Genomic DNA, 26079 nt, shown 5'->3' with positions numbered 1-26079 from the left:
ACCTACTATAGATTGCCAGACTATTCAGTTTTGTAATTAAAAAACTTTTCATTCATTCCAGGGTATTAACGGTCGTTTACTTTAATAACGACTTAATTTGTTATTACTATTTATTTTAGACTATTTATAGATTAAAATACTTTGTAGCCCGATCAACTAGTTGTACCTACCTATGTAGAGCGACTATCTATCTAATTTGTTATACCTAAAAACAAGAAAGTAATATTTAGGTAGGTACAGCTGCATTTTACAGTATTTTGGCCGTTATACCTACCTGCTTGAGCATAAGTTATTTCTATACTTATTTGCTAGTTTCCTTACTTCATAAATTATAATACTGAGGACAATATTTTTAAAAATACTAAAGCGAATATTTCTTCATTTTTAACCGAAGGCCCAAATACCAATTTTCATGGATATACATGAACACTTAACTTGAAAAATGGCGGACTTTCAAATTTTTCATCCCCTATAATTTTCTTGGGGATGAAATTACCAAAATTCCTTTCTTCGTGAGTTGCTATGTCATTAAAGGAACCTATTGCCTCAAGTTTCTGACCCCGCGGTTTTGGTTGAGCGTTGATAAATCAGTTGTAACTTATAGACAGTTCTTTACCACTGTTATTGTGGTAAAGAACTGTGTGGTATACACTGGTATATTGTTATATTACATTTTAGTACTATTATATTATTCTGTGGTTGTACTAACTACTAAGTACCTATTGCTATTTTTGTACTGACTAAAGCTTGTATAGGTACTGGGCTATTTTTCTTTCAACTAAAATCTGGTTTTATTATAACAAGACAGATATAAATTATGAAACGTGTTACTAGTTAGGTCTCCTGAGACCACACAGTCCCGGTAGTTGCTCTGAGCAGAAACTGATATCTTGCCAATTCTCTGACCGTCAGGGCATTGCAGAATTGAAGCGGCCTTTTAGATAACAACTGAAACTCAACTTTACCAACTTTATTATACGGTTAAAATTGAATTGTAAACAAAACATGGAGTCCGAAATCATCTCATCTGTATTTAGTAAGTCAAATCCAAGATCAAATCTGTTATGGTACCTAAGTAGCTAAATTCTTGTCAAATATTATGTAAACTTGAATATTTAATGGCATTTTAAAATTGTCTAAAAAATGTTGATGTTAGGCTGGCACGGATTTCAAATAGAATGTCATCATCCATTGTGCTTGCTACAAATAAAAAAAATTCAAAAAAAAATAAACACCGACTTCAATAACCACCAACACTAAAACGTAAAAAATAATTTAATTTATTACCCAACTAGCTGATGCCCGCGACTTCGTCCGCGTGGATGTAGGTTTTCAAAAGCCCATGGGAACTCTTTTATTTTCCGGGATAAAAGAAGGCAGGTCATGCCTGTCGTAGAGGTGATGGCCGTTGGAGCCGGAAAGTCCTTGAGTGGAGACCGCGTAGGTAGGCAAGCATAGTGTGGGACGCCCTCCAGCACGATGGACCGACGATATAAAGAGGCTGGCGGGAAGTGGCTGGATGAGGAAGGCTGAAGACCGGGTGTGGTGGCGCTCTTTAGGGAAGGCAGTCCAGCAGTGGACGTCCGCAGGCTGATGATGATGTAAAAAATCACGTTGATCCGTTGCATCCCTCACACGTCCCTATCCGTCTTCTCCACTCTTGTCTCGCTGGCGAATAAGTTTGGAATAGAATAGGATTTCGATGGAGTGCGTGGATTTTTGTGAACGGATTTCAATCATGTAGTCGTGGTTTGGTGCAATAGTAAATGGTACAATATTAATTCACCATCTACAGTTCCTAAAAACCCATAGATTAGGAGTGCAGTACCCTGCAGCATCAGTATTGAAGAGTTGGCACTTGAAGTTCAATAATGGTATATATGTTTGGCATCTACAATATTATTTCACAATCAACAGTGGCTTAGGAATGCAATACCCTGCATCATCAGGGTTGAAGAGTTGGGATATGGAGTTGAATCATGAAGTCGTTGCTTGGTAGGTACGTAAGCCATAGTTTATATAAGCGTAACTTTTATACCAATTCAACATCGACTATTCTTTGAAAAGAGCATCCGACTATTCGTAAGTACTTGTAAAAGTTTATTCGAATAAAAAAGATTTTTATTTTATTTTATTTTTATTTCTAAAATAGCTGTTTCAAATCTAGAATTACAGTAGCTACCCGCCATCATGATGATGACCTACCTATTAATTCTAATTTTGACTACCTCCCTGGCACAGTGGTAAGCGCTGTAGCACGGTAATGTTGTAGTCTTATCAATGGAAGGTCCAGGTTCGATTCCCGGCAGTGTCAGTTACGAATTTTATAAATTCTAAATTTCCTCTGGTCTGGTCTGCGCTGGCTTCGGCCGTGGCTAATTACCACCCCACTGGCGAAGTCGTACCGCTATGCGATTTAGCGTTCTGGTACGATGCCGTGATCATAGACCGTATGTCTATTCATCTATGCCTAGATAAGTTCGATAAATCGCACACGCCAGCTTAAGCTGAGCTGTACGTTTAAAGATTCCTGTACATTCCGGGTTTCAAGTTAAATGTACCTAATTGATGATTGTAATGTCTTTAATTCCTAAACTACAAAAATAAAAATATTAAAAAAACCGACGTCCAAAAACACTACAAAGTAAAAAATAACTTTTATTTCTACACGTGTATATAATTATGTCGAAGACGGGCGAGCTTCACGCTTTGATTTCTAGTTTCTTTTATTATGCTCGCCCGACTTCATACATTCATACACGTGTAGAAACAAAAGTTATTTTTCACTTTGTAGTGTCTTTGGAAGTCGGTTTTTTAACGTTTTTATTTTATTTTAAGCTTGTTAGTGTAAGTAGCTGTTATTGCTTGGTACCTAAAATATCAATTCACCAGCAGCATCAGGATTGAAGAGTTGAGACTTGGAATTCAATAACATAGTCTATGCTTGGCATTTACAATATTATTTCACCAGGAACAGTTCCTGAATCTTTATGGTTTAGGAGTGCTGTACCCTGCATCATCAGGTTAGAGTATTTCGGACTGGGAGTGTCATCGTGAAGCCGTTGCTTGATACCTAAAATATCAATTCACTATCAGAAATTCTAAAATCCCCACGATTTAGGACTTTAGTACTACTTTACTACTTTAGACTTTACTTTGCAGCATCAGGATTGAGGAGTTGAATCCAGAATTTTTTATGTGACCACCACGAAAACTTTTTTTGTTGATTTAAAAAAAAAATTGCAAATCGGTCCAGAAACCTCGAAAAAATCGATGTAGAAAAAAGAACCACCTCCTTTTTGACAGTCGGTTAAAAACCGATGACCTTGAAATATTTACGGAACAATCTTTAAAATATCCCCTTTCTAACAAAAAAGAATGAATGAAATCGGACTACGCGTTAATGAATTATAACTCAGTATACATTTTAACTTTCATCCCCTCTCCTACGGGAACCATGCTGAATTTCGGGATAAAAAGTATCCTATATTCTTCCTCATAGTATGACCTCAAATCGTACCAAGTTTCATTGGAATCCATTCAGTAGTTTCAGCGTGATGCGCGGCCGTGATACAGACAGACAGACAGACAGACAGACAGACAGACAGACAGACAGACAGACAGACAAAAATGAAAAAAATTACAGTTTTGGGTTCAGTATCGATTATAGAGTGCCCTCGAAAAAAAATTTTCAAAATATCTTCAATGTACAGAATTTGACCTGTTACAGTTTTATTATAAGTCCTCATAGTATGACCTCAAATCGTACCAAGTTTCATTGGAATCCATTCAGTAGTTTCAGCGTGATGCGCGGCCGTGATACAGACAGACAGACAGACAGACAGACAGACAGACAGACAAAAATGAAAAAATTTACAGTTTTGGGTTCAGTATCGATTATAGAGTGCCCTCGAAAAAAAATTTGCAAAATATCTTCAATGTACAGAATTTGACCTGTTACAGTTTTATTATAAGTACTAGCTGACCCTGCGAACTTCGTTTCGCCTAACAGTCGATTCAAATTTTTTAATTTTTTTTTAAATATCAATTCACTATCAGAAATTCTAAAATCCCCACGATTTAGGACTTCAGTACTTTGCAGCATCAGGATTGAGGAGTTAGGATCCGAAGTTCAATGATGTAGCCTATGCTTGGTACCTAAAATAATTTTGCATCATCCGCAGTTCCTGAAACATTATAGTTTAGGAGTGCTGTACCCTACATCATCAGGGTTGAGGAGTTGAGACTTGAAGTCTGAGAATAAAGTCGTTACTTGGTACCTACAATATGAATTCACTATGAACACTTCCTGAATCTTGATAACTCAGGCGGGCAGTAACCCTGCAGCATCAGGATTAAGGAGTTGAATCCAGAATTTTTTAATGTGACCACCACGAAAACTTTTTTTGTTGATTTAAAAAAAAATTGCAAATCGGTCCAGAAACCTCGAAAAAATCGATGTAGAAAAAAGAACCACCTCATTTTTGACAGTCGGTTAAAAACCGATTACCTTGAAATATTTACGGAACAATTTTTAAAATATCCCCTTTCTAACAAAAAAAGAATAAATGAAATCGGACTACGCGTTAATGAATTACAACTCAGTATACATTTTAACTTTCATCCCCTCTCCTACGGGAACCATGCTGAATTTCGGGATAAAACGTATCCTATATTCTTCCTCATAGTATGACCTCAAATCGTACCAAGTTTCATTGGAATCCATTCAGTAGTTTCAGCGTGATGCGCGGCCGTGATACAGACAGACAGACAGACAGACAAAAATGAAAAAAATTACAGTTTTGTGTTCAGTATCGATTATAGAGTGCCCTCGAAAAAAAATTTTCAAAATATCTTCAATGTACAGAATTTGACCTGTTACAGTTTTATTATAAGTATTGATATAATATTATGTATACAAGAGTTATTGTAGTTCTATAGTAATATTTTTTTAAGCCGGTGCCAATTAGCCGCACGAACCGTCTATCCACTCTTCATAGTGTTTTGCGACTCCACATTGGCAGTGTTTTTGAACATAATTGGAAGTGGTAAATAACATTGGTTATTGAAGTCGGTTTTTATTTTTTTTGAATTTTTTTTATTTCACAATTTTTAGTGGCCCCATCGTACTAAAATATAATATGCCTGGTTAAAAACCTACTGTTTCAAAGAATCATTAAAATCGGTTCATATTTGGCGAAGAAATCGCGTAACAAGCATACAAAAAGACATACATTCGAATTGAGAACCTTCTCCTTTTTTCAAGTCGGTTAAAATATGCTATGCATGGTTAAAACCCTACTGTTTACAAAGCTACTACACTGATCGCGAGCAATTTACGCTTATTAATTGAGGAGTTCTGTTCTCCATCTCCGAAGATATTCATCAGATCTTTACCTAATTAAAATGGGACCACCTCTAAAGTATGTCCTACAGAACAAAAAAAGAATTATCAAAATCGGTTCGTTATTGACGGAGTAATCGCGTAACAAACATACAAAAAGAAAAAAACAGTCGAATTGATACCCTTTTTTTGAAGTCGGTTAACAAAGCGTTCGAAATCGCTACGGCACTATGTCGTGTCGTACGGTAGGTAGTGGAAAAACGTTCTACTTACCAAAAAAATGTAATCATACGGGTACGGTTTACTTATGATATTTACATAATATACACATTGTTTTTTCAATTTCCATAAATCTCATACTGTATGTACTTATATACGAGATTTAAAATATGCACGCACACGCAATAGGTAGGTAATTGGATTAGAGCGTGGCGATTTTTAACTCGAAGTTCTTGAACGTTGCTGGCGTTACATAAGATCAAAATATTTTCGTTATGTTCTAGAAAGTAGAAACTCCCATAGGAATAATGTCTCCCCAACGTAGGTTTATTGGTACCGTCATAACTCATAAAGTCGACCTAAGTGCACAACTGGGATCCATATCTGATATATTATGGTGGAAACACCTGCGACTATAGCTAGGCATATGAACTATAGTCAAAAGAAGAGTTTCTCCTACTGCCCGTAGGTATTCTTTTGCTTACCGGACTATGGGAGGGTTCTACTTGTAGGTAGGTTAATAATATTATGTATGTTAAGGCACAGGTTTAGGGTTTCATTTGAGGCCAAACATTACCTACGTGTCGGTGGCTTTTCCCTAATATTCCGCGTCATTATAGGCTGGGGTCTTATGAGTTATGATGACTAATCGAATTTGGCCGATGATATGATAGACCATGGGCATGAAACTAGGAATCAGCTTAGCTTATAGGTAGTGTGTTCATTTTTTCCGTGTGATTGACAGATAAGAAATCAAAGATACCTACTTACCTGAACTGAAATTAATCTTTAATATTAATTAATCTTGTAAATATGTATTTTGTAACCGTCATGTTGCAACTTGCAACTTCACATTATACTATAGGTACCTATAGTATAACGTTACTTAGGTACTATACTTGTTTTGCAATCACTGTATCAATTATTTGGCACAGTTTTATTGGTTTTAATGTGTCGTTGAATATTCTAAATAATATCTGTCCCGGCTGTACTCACGTGTTTAGGCGACGTTAGCGCCGCGGTTTTCACTGCGGGCCGCGCGTGCCGCTGCCCGTAGAGCCCGTTGTGAGACAGCTGCCGATCGTCTCCCGACAGTTCTTGCTGATCTTCATCGCTGGAACCGTCACCGAAATCCGGGCACCGAAAACCGTCACAACGGGCTCTACGGGCAGCGGCACGCGCGGCCCGCAGTCAAAACCTCGGCGCGTGCGCGAACGGACTCCCTTGAAAAAGGACCCCGGATGGGTTCGTAACTAGTCGAGCTAACGTCGACTAAACACGTGAGTACAGCCGGGACAGATATTATTTAGAATAGAAATCACTCACGGTAGTTTAAACGCTAAAATGTCGTTGAATATGTACTTAAATTATATTTCGAAAATAATGTTAAGTATTAAGAAAATACTATGTTAACCGTTCTTCTGTGGTGGTTTTTAGCATTTTAAAAATAGCAGTCATATTTAGTTTAGGTACCTAGGTACCTAGGTACTTCTTGAAATATTAATTGTACTTTTTGAATCTAATTTGTAAAAAACCGGTCAAGTGCGAGTCGGACTCACACACGAAGGGTTCCGTACCATCGTACGAGATATTTTAACATTAGTATGTGCAACACTGCATGTTAATGACAACAGCGCCCTCTGTATGTAATTAAGTTTATTTTTGTGGACACTATTTGATTTTTTTCTTACGATGCATATGTAACCAATTCACGATTTTTGGGTTTTTTCCTTTACTTGTGCTATAAGACCTACCTACCTGCCAAATTTCATTATTCTAAGTCAACGGGAAGTACCTACCCTATAGGTTTTCTTCGACAGACACGACAGACGGACAGACAGACAACAAGGTGATCCTGTAATAGGTAGGTACATTATTTTATTCCTTTTTAGGTACGGAATCCTAAAAATGTAATGAACTCTATTCGATAGAGTATAGACTGTACGTGTATCCCTAAAACTAAGTCTATTATATATTCTGTGGTATTAGGTATTAATAGGTAAGGTGCAGCTGTATATAAAAGACACTAAAAGACTGCCCATTTACTAACGTCAGAAAAGCTAGTAGGTACCTACTTACCTACTAAACAAACTATGATATTTTCTGAATCGATTTAAAATAGTAGCATGACGCTATCGCTTACGATTTTGTTTTTTGTGCCTTTGAAATAGATGGCAATCGTCTTGCGATCGGTAAACGAAATAGTTCTAAAACTTGCAAAAAATTATTGTGCGTTAGAAATAAAACTCTACCCATTGTGATGTCGGAGCCATTGGCCACCCCCTTTCCTTTTGGCTCAAAGCACTCAAAGCACATCGGCAGAGTGGAAGCGAACGGATGGATGCCTATTGGAAAATGCTAAAAATGAGGTAAACCAAACAGACTTTATTTGCTACTGTATGTAGTAGGTAAGCGAAGCGGCTAACGGGGTGAAAGAAGGAAAATGCGTGACAGTAGTGGACACTGGACACCACTATACAGGATGTAACCAGCACGCTAGCAAAACCTTAGCGTTATTGTTATAGGTACTTACTACCTAAACACAATCCAATACCAATAACCATTTGCCTCATTATGTAGTTTTAGTGATTTAGTATTTTTCAAATCCGCAATGTAGGTATAGCGTGTAAAACTCGGGTCAATGTCCCACTGATGACGCAGCATTGACTCATAGGATTTTTTTTTAAATATTTTTTCGCGTTTTTTGTGGTATCATATTATCGGTAATCAGATGTATCCGTTTGTGCTAGCGTTCTGGTTACACTGTATTATTTCCAGTAGGGTAGGTACCTACATAAGTCGGTTCGGTACTGGTTCGGCACTTATCGCCCGTGAACGGGCCCTCTTTTGTGGCGTCGTGTCAAAACTTAAATTAGTTTTTTTAAAAATGTGTTATTTTTTTACGAGTATGTTTTATAACGACTTTTTTTCACTCTATTATTGAAAATATCCACAATTACAGTTAGAATCGTAAACATGCATTTATTTTGAAGAAGTATTAATTAACTATAACCTCAATATAAGCAATATAAAAAATAAGATTTCTTTATAACCAGGGTGAATAAATAGAAATCGTTTGCAGAATATAAAGAGTTAATTAGTTGTCTACAAAATGAAATTAAAACCATGGTGACATAACAATTATATTAGGGGGGGCCCAAAGCTCCTAAGAAAATGTGCAATCTGTTTTCACCTATAGTTGTGTATATTTGTATATTCTTTAAATCTTTTTAATTAAGCGTATTAAATACAGGAAGGTTTAAAAGAACTGAAATTCCAGCTTGCCGCAACGAAAGCTAATTATAGGGGTGAGACCTTGATTCCGTTATGTGTGGGTCAGCTGTAGATAGATACTTGCCTACTACAATGAAATAGGTTTACGGACTCCGTGTGGCCGCGTTTCCACAGGTCGGCCAGGGGTAGAACGATAGTGGCTGTGATAGTGGGGTATCTTCCAACGCTACGTTTTCCGGTGCGAGGTCGCCATTCTAATTTCTAGCACATTTTAAATGTGAAGAAAATGAGGGCAATATAAATCGATCCCTTCTACTATACAGTATAGTTCGCGACAGGTCGACACGGCAATCGGGGTTGAGGCGGGGGGACGCCCCGCACACCCGTACGTCATCCGCGCTCGCCCGCACCGGGGGTTAGCGCGGGGGCTGTGCGGAAATGATACGATACGAGGAGATAGGAGTTAGGACAGAGGAATATTATTTAAGAAAATGAAAACATTAAGTTCCTTCTATTATTTTTTCCTTTGTGATAGAGGTATGGTATAAGGTAAGTATATATTTTTTGTCTGTTCTATATAATCGTTAGCCTCGTTTCATCTATAAACATGATGAACCGTTTTTCTAATTTTACTAGGTAGGTACCTACTTACTAAAATTAGAGACGACTCACGGTACATAAATATAGGTAGGTACCTATATCTAGTACCTACTACAAGCCTACTACCTACCCAAACACAGTCTCACAGGTCGGGCCGTATTCTTCCTGTACGGTAGATCCTACTATGTGTACCTACTAGGCACTTATTTTATTATATTTAACGAGGCACGGTCGTGTCAGTCTTATATGAATTAAGTAGTTCATGCTTGGTTCGTACAAAACCAAAAGTATAGTCCGCGACAGGTCGAGATATAAGAGCCTATATACTAATTCTATAAAATCAGTCAAGTGCGAGTTGGACTCGCACATGAAGGGTTCCGTACCATCGTAAAAGAAATGACACTTTCTAGTTTTTTTTTTCATATTCATGCCGGTCAAAAAACCATTATTTATCAGACAGACGGACGGACGGACGAACAGTTGGCACCCTTGGGGTACAGAACCCCTTAAAATAAAAATAAATCGGGATGTCTCGGTAATTTTGATAGTTTTATATGGAAATGACTGTCAGTAAGTCTTATCAAATTGATTGAGGGGTGAATCCACAGAGTACATTGTATATACGGTGAATCTAATAGCGACGTTTTTTCTTTTTTTGCGTCAACACGATTATGCAATAATTAGTAACAGTAACACCAATAACACGTATCTTTTCTTTTCGCTCCGTATGCAAGCACTCGGGATGGATAGTTCGGGAACGACTGAGTTCAGAAAAAAACCTGACGCAAGAATCGGACGTGTATCAAGTGCCTTCAGGTAACCTGACCGGATCGGATCGGATGAAAAAACCTGACGTAGGTATATCGCCGGCCTAAGAGCTTTTAAAGCTTGGATAAAGCTATCTAACGCTTTAACAGGAGTCAGTGGGGCATCTTCTAAAGGTATTTGTTCGGAGTTTCTGTTGTAAATAATTTAAAAATCCTTAGAAACACCTAATTCTACAAAATATAGCGAATCCTAAAAACTCCCGCCTATGTTACCCGTATCTACTGTAAACACATATTCGAATCATGACTTTGACTAGTATAGCATCGACATAGGAATCCTTATTACATCCGAAGTAGTAGTAGTACATAAAAATTCTTTGGTATATAGCGTAGATAGAATAATAGGTAGATGTAAGTACTGTGTAACCGCGTAAGAGATAGCGATAGCACGACGTAACGATGAATAACACGACAAAATTATTACCATTGTTTAGTAGTCAATATTTGTATTAACCATTGATGTTGGAATCCCCCTCTACTTGATGAAGCATGTGGGCGGGGTAGGCGAGCCGCGGATATGAGCAAACGCTCATATCAAAGTCTTTTGAGCACATTACTATGGGCCATTTTTGCCCAATTGTCACCGTGATTAGAGCTGCCGTACAAAACTCGAAAAGATGCCGAGTTTTACTGTAATTATAAGTCGTATGCGAAATAAAAATGTGAGTCCGGGTAAATAAAGGAATTTCTTTCGTCCATAAGATAAAAATCTACTAAAATATTTGTAGATCGAGGCATAATCTCGAAAAATTATATCGGTTGACAATGTTAAGAGCGTTCATACACAATTACCGATTTTATAGGAATTATTCATGTGCGAAGTGCTACAGATATTAGGAGTAATAACGAATAAAAAGGTTGAAATATTTAAGAACAAGCGTTTTTTAAAGATCTATTGCTAATGAATTATTAATTTTATTGAAAAATAATATTCCTATCAAATCCTTATTCTTTTAAGAAACAAAACATTCTCTGGTTATTTCTAACAAAGACATTTATTTCTAACATACAAAAACTACAGTGATATCAAAACTCAGTCTTTCACACAGTAAATAGGTACTCAAAGCCCCGTTTGTTTTAGTGGTTTACTAAAACATCGGAAACACACGAGTATCTCGTAATGCCTACAATAAGAGAAGATATACATAGCAATGCTAAGAAACATAAGGCCAAGCTATCCATACGAATACGTCCATACGGATACGTATGGATAGCTACGGATTATCGCTGCGGTCGGAAAAAAAGATGGCCAGCAAACAAAACAAATTCATATAAAAATTTCCTTCATTTTCAAACAAACAAAGAACTTGTGAAGTGGTCCCACGCGTCAACGCTCTTAATTTTGGGCTTGCGTGTGTCGATAATTTTATCGATAGTGTATTTTTGTTAATAAAGGCTAAACATCTTGTAGCACCTATTGTTATAAAAAAGTTTAAGTACTATAGCATAATTTTTAGTAGGTAGTAATACAACAAAAGTAGATCTATTTATATAATAAGACTTCCTCCGGCCTGACTGACAGACTGATCTATTTACTATCTAGTCTATCAATATACTTATATAAAGTCTATCAATCCGCACATGGCTAGCGTGGTAGACTACGACCAAACCCTTCTCACTCTGAGAAAAGACCCGTGCTCTGCAGAGAGCCGGCGATGGATTGATCATGATGATGATGATGGACAACAATAGATTGCATATTTTATACTTTGCCAAAACAAGACAGGTATATCATGGATTGACTAGGTATTCTACAGAATGACTGAATTATAGACATTTCCGGTACCATTATTGAATTTGAAATCTTAAGAACAGGATCTCGGCTGAAGTGAGAAGATTGGTAACTTAGGTAGGTACAGACTGATATTTAACATACCTACATATAAGTCGAGTTGAGAACCTTTTTTTCGAAAGTCAGTTAGAAATCGTCATGTATGTAAATAAATTTAAACAATGCAATACCATCTCTAACTGCCCTTTAAGATAGCCAATAATTATGACGTATTGATAAATATTATCGACATCGACTGCCAATTGTTACACATCACTATTTGTCAGTGGCTTGTGTATTGCCAGTGACGTACAAAAATTTCACAATAATTGAATTAATTATTTTTAAAGTGATTGCTTCGAGCGACATGTACTTTATATAGTGAAACATGTTTTTCAGATGTTTGCACAATAAGCACAATAATTATCAACGCTTGGAACATGATATTAAGAACTGAAAATATTTATTGTGCAAATTTTTATCATAGCTGGCAATACAATACTTGAATGGTACTTCAAAATCAACCCTACCGCTAAGAATATACAGACGATTTTTGCTTGTAATTTTTTGACCAATAGTAGAGTCGCGATGGCTGTGTGCTGAATACGCGATTCTTTAAGATAGTGTGCGAAGTGGCTCGCTCGGTTTTCATACAAAAGTAACTTCATCAGCGTTCTATAGTATTTATTATTCTAGGGTATTAACCGTTCAACAATATTTGTATTAAACGTTTTTTATGTGAAAACAATTAAATAACTCATGAGAAATACAATTACGCCACGAATTCTCAAACTTTGTTTTGCAACTTCTTGTATTCATGTATTCTTGAAAAAAACCAGTTACACGATAAGGGACAAAAAATAGGTTAGCTGCGTCTCTGTTTATCACATTAGTAACTTTATCTGTGCTTTCTTTTTAGTGCGAATGAGAAAGCAATCGTTCCTGCATCTCGCTTATGTACTATCTACGGTATATAGTGATCTGTGTTTTATGTTATTGGCATTATTGGTCTGTGCTTTATCGTACTTGGTAGTCTAGAGAGTGGTGTAAAAACTTCACGTATTCTCTTTGCCACGTAAAACTCTTTGGTTGGTGTCAATAATGCACTCTGTGGTTGGTGTAAAAAATCAAACAAATTTATTAATAAAAGTCAAGTAAAATAATAAAAGCCCTTTGATTACTTTAGTGTTGTGTTGTAATCATTGTATGTAATAATAAGTAAGTAACTAAATAACCTACATAATTTACTAAATATTGTGTAACTGTATTTTCCACTAAACAACTGAGCTAACAATATCCGTAATCAATGCCCTACATTTTGATCAGAGGTAATCTTGCATCGTACGGGCATAAAAACCCTTGGCGTGTATTGGTGTCCGGCTTAAAAGGTAGATTTTGAGGATATAATACTTAATCAGTTTATCTAAAAATGAGAAATACGTCCACTTAATCTAATTAAGTATAACGAATTTAACTACGCATTCCAAATCGGGTCAGTTCTCATTTTTATGTAAACAAGTTACTTATAATATATTATATGGTACAGCTATGAATGATTAGTTAGTAAATTAACACCTTTGTACGCTTAAATAGCTGGTGACATAGAGCAACTGAAAAGATTCGCGTGCGGTGGATATTCTGACGACTCCACGATTGTTTATCTGCAACATCCTTGCGTAATACTCAGCGCTTTAGAGGTAAATACTATTTACTCAATCATGTATACTTTACTGATAATGTATGATAACAAAATCAATAAATTACAGGTGCTAGGTTACAAAGTTGTTGCTTCAAGTTCAACAGCAGTGAAACAGGACTATAATGAGTATATGTGGACTATGAGAAAAGAGTTTTCTGAACCAGAACCTTCTATCATCGTTGAACAAGACAATATAACAAACTTCAGTAAAGAGGCTATGCACTATCAACATTCTAACAAGGACGAAGAGGTTTAAACATATCAGAGTAATTTTATAATTTTTTGAATTTGATAAAATTGAAAATATGGAAACAAAAGGTAGTAAAAACGTTTCAGCAAGCAATTTGACTACCGTTCCTATAACAGAGGATAGTGTTGTTTATGTTGCGATCAAAGGTTCCTTGCATTCTCAGGATTGTTCAGCATTTGCTTTGGGGCAGGAGGAAATAAAAGCGCTCGTTAAAAGATTCCCAGGCTCTGGTTCTGATGTTGTCAATGGAATTACAATAAAGACAAATGTCCTTCAAGCTATAAATGCTTTGGCACAGTTGGGCTATAAAATTGTTTCTAGTACTGGAGAGGCTGAGATTACTTGGACACTGCAGAGAGAAATATAACTATAACATCTGAAAACATATTTACTCTAGATGTTTTATTTATAGTTATAAATTATTTAAAAATGGACCATAAAGATGTTTGTAACCATTTAAATTGCAATGCCACTAGTGTGAATGAGTCGGTAAGACAGACATTGTCAGAAATGGATTGGGAAAGGGGTATATGGAATGCAGGTATGTGTTATTTGTATAATTTTATAAAACAAAATAAAAAATGTTACTGTTCCAAATCATAATGGAGAATTGAAACCCTAATAGGGTCACTTTGTCGTTCTTGTGTACTTTTTCTAAGAAATAACTTGAATCATAAATTATAGGATATATCCAAGGTATGGAATGCTAAGTGCATGAGTTGCCTTGCTGACTTGCCCTTGCTCTTTTTTTTAAATTCTTTATTCAATATGCAGTATGAGGCATGAGCCCAAATATTAATACTTACTTCATCCATCCATAATTAACTTAACATTAATAATAATCAATATTCACAGCTTTTTCAGGAGAAAAAGACAGAGTGCAGTCGCTGATTAGTAAAGCAAGAAATCCAAAGGACCTTGTTAGCAGTCTGGACAACTCTGGCTACACTGCATTGCATTATGCTGCACGCAATGGCCATGTAGATATTTGCAGTGTTTTGATTGAAAATGGGGCATGTATAAATACCCAAACCAGAAGTGGGAAAGCCACACCTTTACACAAGGCAGCTGCAGCAGGTTAGATATTTTGTTTGTCATAATACTTGGGCAATTAAAGGCGATAAAATGGCGTAATTACACTCTATGTATCTCTACTAACTTTAATAATAGATCTGTAATTATGTCTCATTCTTAGAGATTGTGTACAATAGAATGATAATATAAAAAAGATTATCTTTCTATTGTACACAATCTCTAAACTAAAATGACAGGTCTAAATCGATTGATATCACTTTCACAATGATAGATATCACTATCAACTCTTGCTAGCAAATTAAGCTCTGCCGCTTACGCTGTTAGAAAGATTCGGCAGTTAACTGACGTGGAAACCGCAAAGATAGTATATTTTGCTTACTTCCATAGTATTATGTCTTATGGAATCTTAATATGGGGTAAAGCGGCAGATATTGGGAGAATTTTTGTATTACAAAAAAGGGCAATACGCGCAATTTATAACTTAAGACCACGCGATTCCCTTCGAGAGAAATTTAAGGAAATAGATATCCTTACTGTAGCCTCTCAATATATTTATAATAACATAATTTTTGTAAGACAAAATATTCTTAGTTACAAGAAAATTGGTGATCTACACAATAGGCTAACTAGAAACAGAGACAAACTTGCAGCTCCTGCCTTCCACCTCAGGAAAGTCCAAAAGTCATTTGTGGGTATGGGTATTACCTTTTATAATAAAATCCCGCAAACTATTTTGGACTTACCTTTGCACCAAGTTTAAAAAATCTATTAAAAATATGTTCCTGAAAAAAGCATATTACACAATTGAAGATTATCTAAATGATAAAAGAGCGTGGATTTGACCTGCAGCTCGTTCCAGCAACGCACAAGACTGCAAATATTATTTTATACATGGCATAATCTTGTACATATATCAAATATTTGAAAAGAGCAACCGCCGAGTTTCTTGCTGGTTCTTCTCGGCAGGAAAGGCATTCCGAACCAGTGGTAGATGCATCCGACTATTCGTAAGTACTTGTAAAAGTTTATACGAATAAAAAAGATTTTCATTTTCATTTTCATTTTCATTTTCAATGCTTCCTGCAGAAGTTTTCACTTAAAAAACTTTACTTTCAGGTAAAGAGGAAACAGTGAAATATTTAATTCAGCATGGAGCACAATTAGATTTGCAAGATGCAGATGGCAAGACAGCATTGCATAAAGTTGTAGAACACAAACAACATGGGCTTGTTAATGTTTTACTTGAGGCTTGTCCTAAATTAAGAGATATAAAAGATAATAAGGGAAACTTAGCTATTTCATAACTTTGTACCTATAAAATGTAAGTCAATGATTTATGATGTTAATTCCTATTTTAGATTTAGCATTCCAAATGCTGTTACTATAGGTTTAATAGATTTTTGGAAAGACCTGCATTATTAACAGTATAATATATTTTAAAAAATCAGTCAATTACTCTTTGCTATTTGCAAAAAATAAAAACCAATGCAATAAAAATTAAAATAATGTTTGACATTTAAAATTCGACCTAAGCAAATACTAGCAAATCGATAAAAATATTAATTTTAATAAGTACCTGTGTCACATTTGTTAATATTTCTCACTTTTGACATTTTACATTGTTGTTGTCTTTGAAATTTTTTACCAATTTCTATTTTTTACTTAATATAACAATATGCCATATATCTAAGGCTGTCATGAATAAATAATTGATTGCGGTTTATATAATAAAATAAGGTTTAAATTATTATTATTTATTTAGGCTTAACAACGAACCCTGTAATATTTTTATTAAATTAATGACTAACTGGTACATAATACTATATTGGTATTTCGAAGACAATATAAGTATTAATATTAAACTCGCTTTCTCTTAAATTGTCTAAATTAATTACTGAACTACCTGGGTATTTACTTCCATTTAATAATTGTTATAAATCTGGTATTCGTTTGTGCAATGATTTTAAAAAGAAATAATCCAAAAGTAATTAATGTAATTGTCTGTAATTTAAGCTAGTCTTACCGTTTTTTTCATATCACAAATATGTGCTTAAGTAACATAACTTCAAAAACAGTACCGTAATATTATAGTTATTAATCCTTCGCATATTGTGTATGTATTTATACGTATAAGATAGTTTCGTTTGTGTAAGTTGCGCCATGTATGCGTCAGTTTATACAGTGACAATGTGTGCGTGTGATGACTTGCTCGGCCTCCAAGGCTGACAGTCTTAGTACTAAAATAAATTTTTACGAGACATTTCACTGCGGTTAATAGCCTCATCTGGTGACAGAAAAGTTGGCTCATTTTTTGCGCAAAGGATCAGCCCGGCCTGTCCACTCCGGTTGTGCCACTTCACACTTGTCCCTTGTAACAAGATAATGGAGTCTAACTATCACAAGTCTCGCACGCACATGTGAACATTATTATCTCATACTATTTAATATCTTAGATATAACTTTATAAGTCACGAAATCGAAACCTATTCTTGTCGTAGGAAGAGTATTCAATTATGTAAATACATATTGCTTTTTGTTAATTTTAATAAATAAATATATTTTAGTCTCTTTAGGAAAGCATAATTTGTTTGTATCACTAAACGTAGTCTCTTATAATAATCGAAAATGTTTTATATTTTTCACTAATGTACACCTTTGTACTATTTTAGATATTTAATCTTTCAATAAAAAAGAAATTGATGTTGCATTTTTTTTTTATTATCTTTCACTATGGTATTTAAAGTAACTTAGGTAATAAAATTATGAATTCACACACTTGGCTAATATTCTAATATCACAAAATAATTCACGTATATATAATGCGTACGAAATGACTTCTCACGCGCCAACATACAACAACATACTAGTTTGATACTTAAATGCAATTTAGTTTGGGTGAAATCAATTGCCCAATAAGCTTAAATCCATATAATTTGAATACAATGTACGCAAATTCAAATGAAATAAAATAGTTTCCAGAAATAAAAAAGCTTAAACTTCTCTTATTAAAAGGCTAAAACTTTAATTTCTTCTGTTGTCATCAACAGACGGCCCTAAAGTGTATTGTGTGTCACCAAGCTAGGAGCCTTGTGTATCTTGTACACAAGGATAGCTCCTAACTTGTCTCTAAGCTTGACATATATGTATAACTAGCTGCGAACACCCCGCTGATTTGTTGTAATAGTTTTATTTTAATGATTACCTACAGAAGATATTCAACAAAAATATTTGACTAGAAATCTGAACCTTCTTTATTCAAAACAGAATTAAGTAATAACTTTACGAATCAACCGTACAGTATATGTCTGAATTTCCTTCATCTTCCAACATTAGAAAACTTTTCAAACTTTTAGGTAATGGTAGAGAATCCACGTACGAAAACAGGGGTCTCTTTTTGCATAGTTGTCTTATTTTTACCCTGCACATATCAAATAGACCAGGCGGTTGTTTACCAATATGGTACAGCCAATGTTCGGTCGTGCCTTCTTCGGGTATCGAGTTCTGGTCAGGTATCGGGATGTGGTGTCCAGCCTTTAAGAGCAAGCTCGCAAGCCGTATCGATCGTCTTCTACTAGCGATGGAGAGATTGTCCAGGCCATAAGAGTGCAAATCGCATGCGTTCACGTCACAGCCGTGTCGTATTAACATTACGGCTGCTATGTCTCTGAAATAGGACATACTTATTTTTGTCTGTTATTACTTTGTCTGTCTGTCAAGAAACCTACACGGGACTTCCGGTGACCTAGTAACATGAAATTTAGCCGGTAGGTATATCTTATAGTAGACATGAGGGGAAAAATCTAAAAACCTACTTCCAAAACCACTACAAAGTAAAAAATAACTTTTGTTTCTAGTTTCTACACGTGTAGAAGTAGGTATGTATGTTGAAGTCGGGCGAGCTACACGTTTTGATTTCTAGTTTCTTTTATGCTCGCCCGACTTTTTAATATTTTTTTTATTTTAAGCTTTTGTGTCATTAATACCTAAAATATCAATTGACCATCAGAAATTCCCGAATCTACACGGCTTAGGAGTTCAGTACCTTGCAGCATCAGCATTGAGGAGTTGGGATCCGAAGTTCAATGGTGTAGTTTATGCTTGGCACCAAAAATAATATTGCATCATCCGCAGTTCCTGCCTTGCCACATGTGCCTGTTCGTTACCTTTTTGGAAGTCGGTTAAAAATAGATGTTATGACTGGAGGGTCCTCCACTCCGAATATGTCCAAATAACGAGGCCATAAAAATTATGAATAACCAGCTGATTTTTTGTATGCAGCTTAGTAAATATTTGTACAATGAAATGGCCACATAGTCCTACACGTTTTCCCAGTCCTACGCTTAGAAGTTGTCCATTTTACGGGATCATTTTTTTCATTTCGTCATTCTCAGGTTCAGTACTGAATATGACAGGACAGTGTGCGATCAACTTTAGCAACCGACTCTAGAGTTCAGCGTTCCATTTTCACTGTAATGTATGCGATGGCTTTATACTTACCTACTAAAAAATATGACTGTCGATGTCGTGATCAATTACTTTTGTGTGTATAGAGTTTATATTGAACTCAGAACTCTAAATAGCCGATTGTGAAATCGACGCCTTAGCTATAGATAAGGTAAACTTACTTTCGCAATAATAAAGCTCTATTAAGTGCTGTGTCACCAGTAAGGGCGGTAGAGTTCAAATCTATCTTATATTCTATCAAGCAGACGAGCAATTCCTCAAATTCCTCAGGGCATTCTATACTCTCCACAGCCATGTGCAGAGCGTTGGCGCCTGTTATACTGTTGCATGAATTCACGTTGGCTCCTACAAATAAATAAGACTTAAGTGATTTATTCACCAAAAAGAAAACACTGACACTACATATATAAGGCTCAAAGCATACTGAAGCAGAGTTTCTTTTCTAATGTTTCAAAGTAAATTGAGTATTAACTCCACAATGTAATGTAGGTACATAATAATTTGAGTGGTATAAATTTTTCGCGAACTCCCGTGTGAACGCGTATTTGCTCTCGCGCATGCCTCATCAGTTATCACGAATTTTTGTTTTTCTTCACAAGAATTTGTAAATTACGTTGTACCTAGATACAGTTCAGTATATTTTAGAAAATTTAAGAATTCACATCGCTTACATAGACTTGTCTTGACCAAAAAAATATGAGGTATATAGGATAGCAAAGCCCCACCATCGCGGGTCATGACCCTCTACTAGGAGGATTACGATTTACGACGCAGAGAGAAAGAGAACATTTTCAATAAAGAAGATTCATTTCAAAAATGTTCACCTTTTTGCAAAAGTATCCGAGCAACTGCAGTCTGAGACAGTCTCGCTGACAGCAGCAAGGGCGTATCGCCGTTATCATTGTGCAAGTTTATACCGCCGCCTAAGTTTGCAAGCATTCGGACTATTTCCTCCTAGAATAAGTTTCTTATTAGTCAATCAACAGCTACTTAACGACTTCTAGGGAGGAGAAAAAAGGTTTATGACATCAACTGTCTGTCACAAATACAATCATTCTTCTTATTGGTCAAAATTGTAGATAGACATTACAAAACTGAATGTTAAAATTCTCTGAATGCCCTTATCGAGATACTACGAATTACCAGCATAAAACAATAAATTTCCTTTCGAGGTTCAAAATGGTCATAAAAGTTACCTGGCGCTGTATAATGGCGTTGTGCAGTAATTTGTGCGAGTGTGTCACTCGAGCTCCCGATGACAGAAGAACCTCCACAGCTTTAGTATATCGCTGCCAAACTGCCTCACATAAAGGCGTATAGCCTAAAGAAAAAAGTATGAAATGAGCTGTGATCAGGGTTAGCATTGTTTTAAACAAATCACTGTTTTAATGTTTAAGCCAGAACTTACCATGAATTTCTTCCCCGTTCACATTAGCCCCAACGGATATGAGATACTTGACAACATCCACGTGACCTCTACCTGCTGCTAAGTACAACGCTGTCCGCTCACTCGTGTCTCGCGCTTCTAAGTAAGCTCCATTATTGACTAGAATTTTTACCTTGTATTGTAAAAAGAAAATAATTTAAAACCTAAATTTCATTAGCTATAAACAAGATAAATTCCAAAACCATAGTTCGCGACAAGCCGAGATGGCAATCGGGGTACGAGGCGGGGTAACGCCCCGCACACCCGCACGTCACCCGCGATATCCCGCACCGGGTTAGTGCGGGGGCCAAGCGCGTGTGCGTAGCGTCCCCACCCCGATTGCCATCTCGACCTGTATATTATTATAACTACCAAAGTCCAGAGATGAACTGTTCTGAATTTCATAAAATAAGATTTATTCTTAAACTAAATTTTAGTATTGAAATCAAAATAGGTATTTTTATTGTACGAAAGCCTACAAAGCCTACTTTAAAGGTACTTATAAAAATATATTCATCCATACTAATATTATAAATCCGAAAGTGTGTCGGTCTGTCTGTCTGCTAGACTTTCACAGCAAATCCGTTCAACCAATTTTGTCGAAATTTGGTACAGCAACAGCTTGCGTCCCGGGGAAGGCTCTAGCATCGGCTACATTTTATCCCGGAAAATCAAAGAGTTCAAACGGGATTTTTAAAAACCTAAATCCACGCGGACGAAGTCGCGGACATCATATTTTTTTTATATTTATTTTTGCCGGGGCTTTATCGCATTGCGATTATGTCGCCCCCGTATACAAATCAGCTTATATATTACTTCCATCACTTACACTTAATCACTAATTAAAGACTAATAAATTTTATATACATTGAACTAAAATTATTGGACCGCAAATAGTAATGTAAGTGTTCTATATTTTCGACTGGCTTCTGTGCAACTTCATTGTTTTTTGACCACCTTACCAGTTCCAAGAAGCCCCTTGACGCTGCAAAATGTAAGGGTGTCATTTTGTCATCAGTTTTATAATTGACTTGGCTGCCTGTTGCCAACAACTGTCTTGCGATCTCAGCGTGATTCGTCATAACAGCTATATGAAGGGACGTTAGCCCATCACCTGCTGTGACATCAATTTTACAACCTGATAGAAAAAAATCTGTTAAGTACCACTCGCACACGAAGCGTTTCGTACCATCGTACAAGAAAAACCACTTTTTAATTTTCATGGCAGCCATTTTGAAATTTTAGTACATATTTGTTGTTATAGCAGCAATAGAAATACAGTCTGTGAAAATTTGAACTCTCTACTTATCACGAGATACAGCCTACATAGACAGACGGACGGGCAGTGGAGTCTTAGTGATATTGTCCAGTTGGCAGTTGACAGTTGACACCCATCGGGTATTGAACCCTAATTTTTTTTTAAAGTTAATCACTAATATTCCCCTTTCCTCTCCAACCAAGCGTCAAGCTTGTGCTAGGAGTAGGTACGACAATAGTGCAACGGGCGGGATTTCAACCGTCGACCTTTCGGTTTTCAGTCCACTGCTTTACCCGTTGAGCTATTGAGGCTCTTAATATCATTCACTTAATTACATTAATGACAATACAATAATAGCTAATTAAAATATTTGGCCTAGTTGAGGGGCGTATTGTTAAGCAACGTTGACACAAGTCATAACTGGATGGCTGAGCAGCTTTGGAGGTTCGTATTTGACCTTTACGTTCGTGCCTTGGAGATTACGTTAAGCCGTCAGTCGCGGTTATTATTATTAACATCTGATAATAACCGCAAAACCAAAATTGAAATCTCATTCTCTTATAATCGAGTTGTATGTAGAAGGATCTACACCCACTATAGTGCGCGTCAGGTCGAGATAGAGTGCGGGGTATGAGGCGGGGCGACGCCTCGCCCACCCGCACGTCACCCGGGCTACCGGGTTAACGCGGGGGCTGTGCCGGTGTGCGGGGTGTCCCCACCGCGATTGCCATCTCGACCTGTCCGGTACTATATACATCATTATCTCAAGAAAACTCCTACCATTATGTAATGAATAGAAAGAGGTCACGACCCTCAGCAATGAGAAATACGACACAGAGGGAAAAATATTTTAAATCAATCAAAATATACATTGTAATGACTTGTGAATTGTACCAGTGGAATTTGGGTCGAAAAGACATCCTCACTAATTATATTGTACTTCAACAGAATAATTTTTGCCCAATATTTATTGGTGGAGACTGTAGACACAGCTAAAGGAAAGAATAATATTATTTAGTAACAATAATTAATACCTGCATCTAGAATTAATTTAACAATTTCAGAATGTCCTTGCTCCACTGCGTAATGTAGTGCTGTTCTCATAAAAGCATCTTGCTGGTCAATACCATTTGTTAGAACAGAAGCAGATGCTATTGCAGCACCAGTACATTCTAAAATTGCTGCATACCATCTGGAAAAGAAGATTGACTTTTTTTTTATTGAGAGCTAGGATTGCGCTTGAGTACAATCATGCTCAATAAAAAGCAATGATGAGATCTAGGTTGGAAAACGCTTGCCAAGAAGATACATATTCACTTGTGCCTTGAAGGGATTGCTTAAAACACGGATGCCGGAAGGGCATTACATTTTTCCTTGTGATCTCCCAATGTCACCATAATCTAAACTTCATAGTCGTTGATCGTTTCTCCCAGTGTTGAGGACAATATGCATAGAAACTTTCAGCTTTTATAAAATAACAAAGGTCTAGACCACCTGGGCTCTTAGTTCAAAAGATTTATTCTGGTAAACTATCTAAATATTCATACTGACTTGTACATAGAAGACCATGTTTCATCCTCACTTGTCGTAGGAGCTACGTTGCCTATTTCCTCATCCCACTCTAAATCAGCTTGAGGAGTTGACACAAGGGTTGAAGGGCTAACTGGGGACTTGCAGCCACCAATCTTGCTTTCATCACTGCTGGAACCTTCACTATGTATGAACACAAAATACCCCTGATTTTTATCTGGATTCTGACCTTGCAATGAATCATTTTCGCTCAACTGAGTCTCTTTAAAAGTTCTATCACTCAAATTTTTACATTTAGTTATAGTTTCTTCGCATTCTGTGCTCTTTAATTTCCTTTTTTGTGATTTTGTAGGTCTCTTCTTGATACAACCCTGAGTTGATGGTTTCTTGATAGAGCTACTGGCCTCCATTAAGAGTTTAAATATGTTCTTATTGCCCATAGTAGCGGCCACTCCCAAAGATGTTTTACCGTGACAAGTAATTTTGTTTGGATTTGCACCTGTGGATTGACATATACAATTTATAATATTGAGTTTATCCAACACATTTGTAATACTGAATTATTTATGTAGGTAGTGCACTCTAAACAGGCAGTCCACTCTGAAGGTCATAGACTAAGGATTAAATACACAAGCCCGACTGAAATCTGTTATTCATGTACAATGTGTACCACGGTGCACACAGTCATATAATATGTGCATTGTGTTCAGACTGGACTACTTGTTTTGCCCACACTATAAATTTCATTTTAAGAAGATAATTTAGATGTTTGATTGATTTCAACATCTACTAATTAAAATTCTTCAAACTATGCACAGCTTAAAGCGATAGGTAAAGCATGAAATTTTACACAGGAGTTTCTTATAATGTGGGCTGTGGTTGCGTAATAAGACAGGATTTTGTGTTACATCACACCGCCTGAGACAATCCGAGCCAAGCCAAGTCAGGCTGGCCAATCACAGCCAAGCCGGCCAATCGCAGCCATTAACAGCCAATCACAGCCCAGCTACCAGACGGATTCGGTAGGGGTTCGGTAACGCCATAAAATTCCATGAGAGCTCATTTCATGAGTTATTATTCTCCGAAACAGTGTAAGTAAAAACTATGTCAGTTTGTGTTCAAAATTGAGAGCTCATTTCGTGAGTTATTATTCTCCGAAACAGTGTAAGTAAAAACTATGTCAGTTTGTGTTCAAAATATTAATTAATCAAGTAAAATCAGTGTAATAAAAATAGTGACAAGTAAATCAGTGCAAATTAATACTAATAAATACATCAGTGTAATTTTAAGTGTGCTGTTAATAGTAATAAATATAAATTAGTGATTATTAGTGTGAAAATGATTAATAAATAAATTGGAGCGATTATACTGCTTTGCTATTTTTATTTTTACCCACTGCTTCAGTTGTAAATTAAAGCGTACCTCTATCTCCACCACAAAAAATGCACGAATGCACACAATCGCAATTTTTTCTTGGTCGAAACTGGTTCTTTACATGGTGGAGATATACAGGCCAATATGCTATATAAAATTTTAGAATTTCGCTTTAACCTGTCCTATGATCATCCCAGAAAACAAAAAGTCCCTGAACTTAGTGTCCGACTGTCGCGAAGCCCAAAGGAGAAAACTATAAGCATATAAGTAATTTAATTAGTGGATGAATTCGCAAATTAATAATTATATTACCTTGAGATACTAAATGTAAAACTGCATCCATATTATTTTGAAGCACTGAATGGTATAGTTTGTCTTCTAATGATTTTTCCATAGTTCTTATTAATAAAGCTTTATAGCCTTTATGATGAGACCATTTGCACTGTAAAAGATTTGCCCTTTGCAGCCAATGGCAATAGGCAATAGCAATAGGTTATTTTTATTATTATTTATGTACCTAATTATTATTCTTCTTATTTCTAATTTAAATAAATGTGGTGGAATCTGGAAATCAACAGCACACGAGTAGATAATGCTGGAGTAAATATTGTGTTCTGTGAGATAAATGTGTAGATAAATATCCACATAATATCTAATATCTACTCGTGTGTCAACAGTGCGTGCGACCACAGAGTCACCACAGAGTACATGCGTGCCACGGAACAGAAAAAACAGATGCGTGCGACAAGCAAGGCTCAGTACAGTAGGTATATTATAATGTACTCAATCTATGATGTACTAAAGATGGGCGTTATTGGCTATTTCTGACAACGGTTATCCAACAGTTATTTAGTTTCAATACCGATATTGATAACAGTTGCCTAATATCGGTATCAGAGTTCACGCGCAACAGTTTCCGTTGTAGTAACTAAGCTAGCTGCCGTATCAATACCGTCTGTATAGCTAGCGCGCGCATATTCACTAAAATAAACCAATTTTACTTTTATGAATATCTTAGAGATAAGGTTGGCTTTGGTTTGTCAAGTTC

General features: G+C 36.2%; 3 protein-coding genes across 3 annotated transcripts; 2 read left to right on the top strand and 1 right to left on the bottom strand.

The window, feature by feature from the left end:
• Positions 1 to 13055: 13055 nt before the first annotated feature.
• LOC117981900 (uncharacterized) lies at positions 13056 to 14099 on the top strand. Its single transcript, XM_034968156.2, has 3 exons — positions 13056 to 13383; positions 13589 to 13692; positions 13762 to 14099. The coding sequence occupies exons 1-3, from the start codon at positions 13302 to 13304 to the stop codon at positions 13948 to 13950; spliced, it is 375 nt and encodes a 124-aa protein (XP_034824047.1). The 5' UTR covers positions 13056 to 13301; the 3' UTR covers positions 13951 to 14099.
• A 134-nt stretch (positions 14100 to 14233) lies between these two features.
• Positions 14234 to 17684, top strand: LOC117981889 (ankyrin repeat domain-containing protein 39-like). The gene is made up of 3 exons (XM_034968134.2): positions 14234 to 14485; positions 14800 to 15021; positions 16096 to 17684. The coding sequence occupies exons 1-3, from the start codon at positions 14374 to 14376 to the stop codon at positions 16281 to 16283; spliced, it is 522 nt and encodes a 173-aa protein (XP_034824025.1). The 5' UTR covers positions 14234 to 14373; the 3' UTR covers positions 16284 to 17684.
• A 528-nt stretch (positions 17685 to 18212) lies between these two features.
• On the bottom strand, positions 18213 to 25718 carry LOC117986529 (putative ankyrin repeat protein RF_0381). The gene is made up of 9 exons (XM_034973373.2): positions 25344 to 25718; positions 23679 to 24156; positions 23162 to 23319; positions 21832 to 22007; positions 20852 to 21002; positions 20640 to 20764; positions 20268 to 20397; positions 19605 to 19788; positions 18213 to 18643 (listed from the first exon to the last, which is right to left on the bottom strand). The coding sequence occupies exons 1-9, from the start codon at positions 25423 to 25425 to the stop codon at positions 18259 to 18261; spliced, it is 1869 nt and encodes a 622-aa protein (XP_034829264.1). The 5' UTR covers positions 25426 to 25718; the 3' UTR covers positions 18213 to 18258.
• Positions 25719 to 26079: the final 361 nt, after the last annotated feature.

This window comes from Maniola hyperantus, chromosome 1 (assembly GCF_902806685.2).
Source record: "Maniola hyperantus chromosome 1, iAphHyp1.2, whole genome shotgun sequence".
Classification (NCBI taxonomy): Eukaryota; Metazoa; Arthropoda; class Insecta; order Lepidoptera; family Nymphalidae; genus Maniola; species Maniola hyperantus.
Note: the sequence above shows the minus strand (reverse complement) of the source record. Positions and strands in the feature narration are given on the sequence as shown.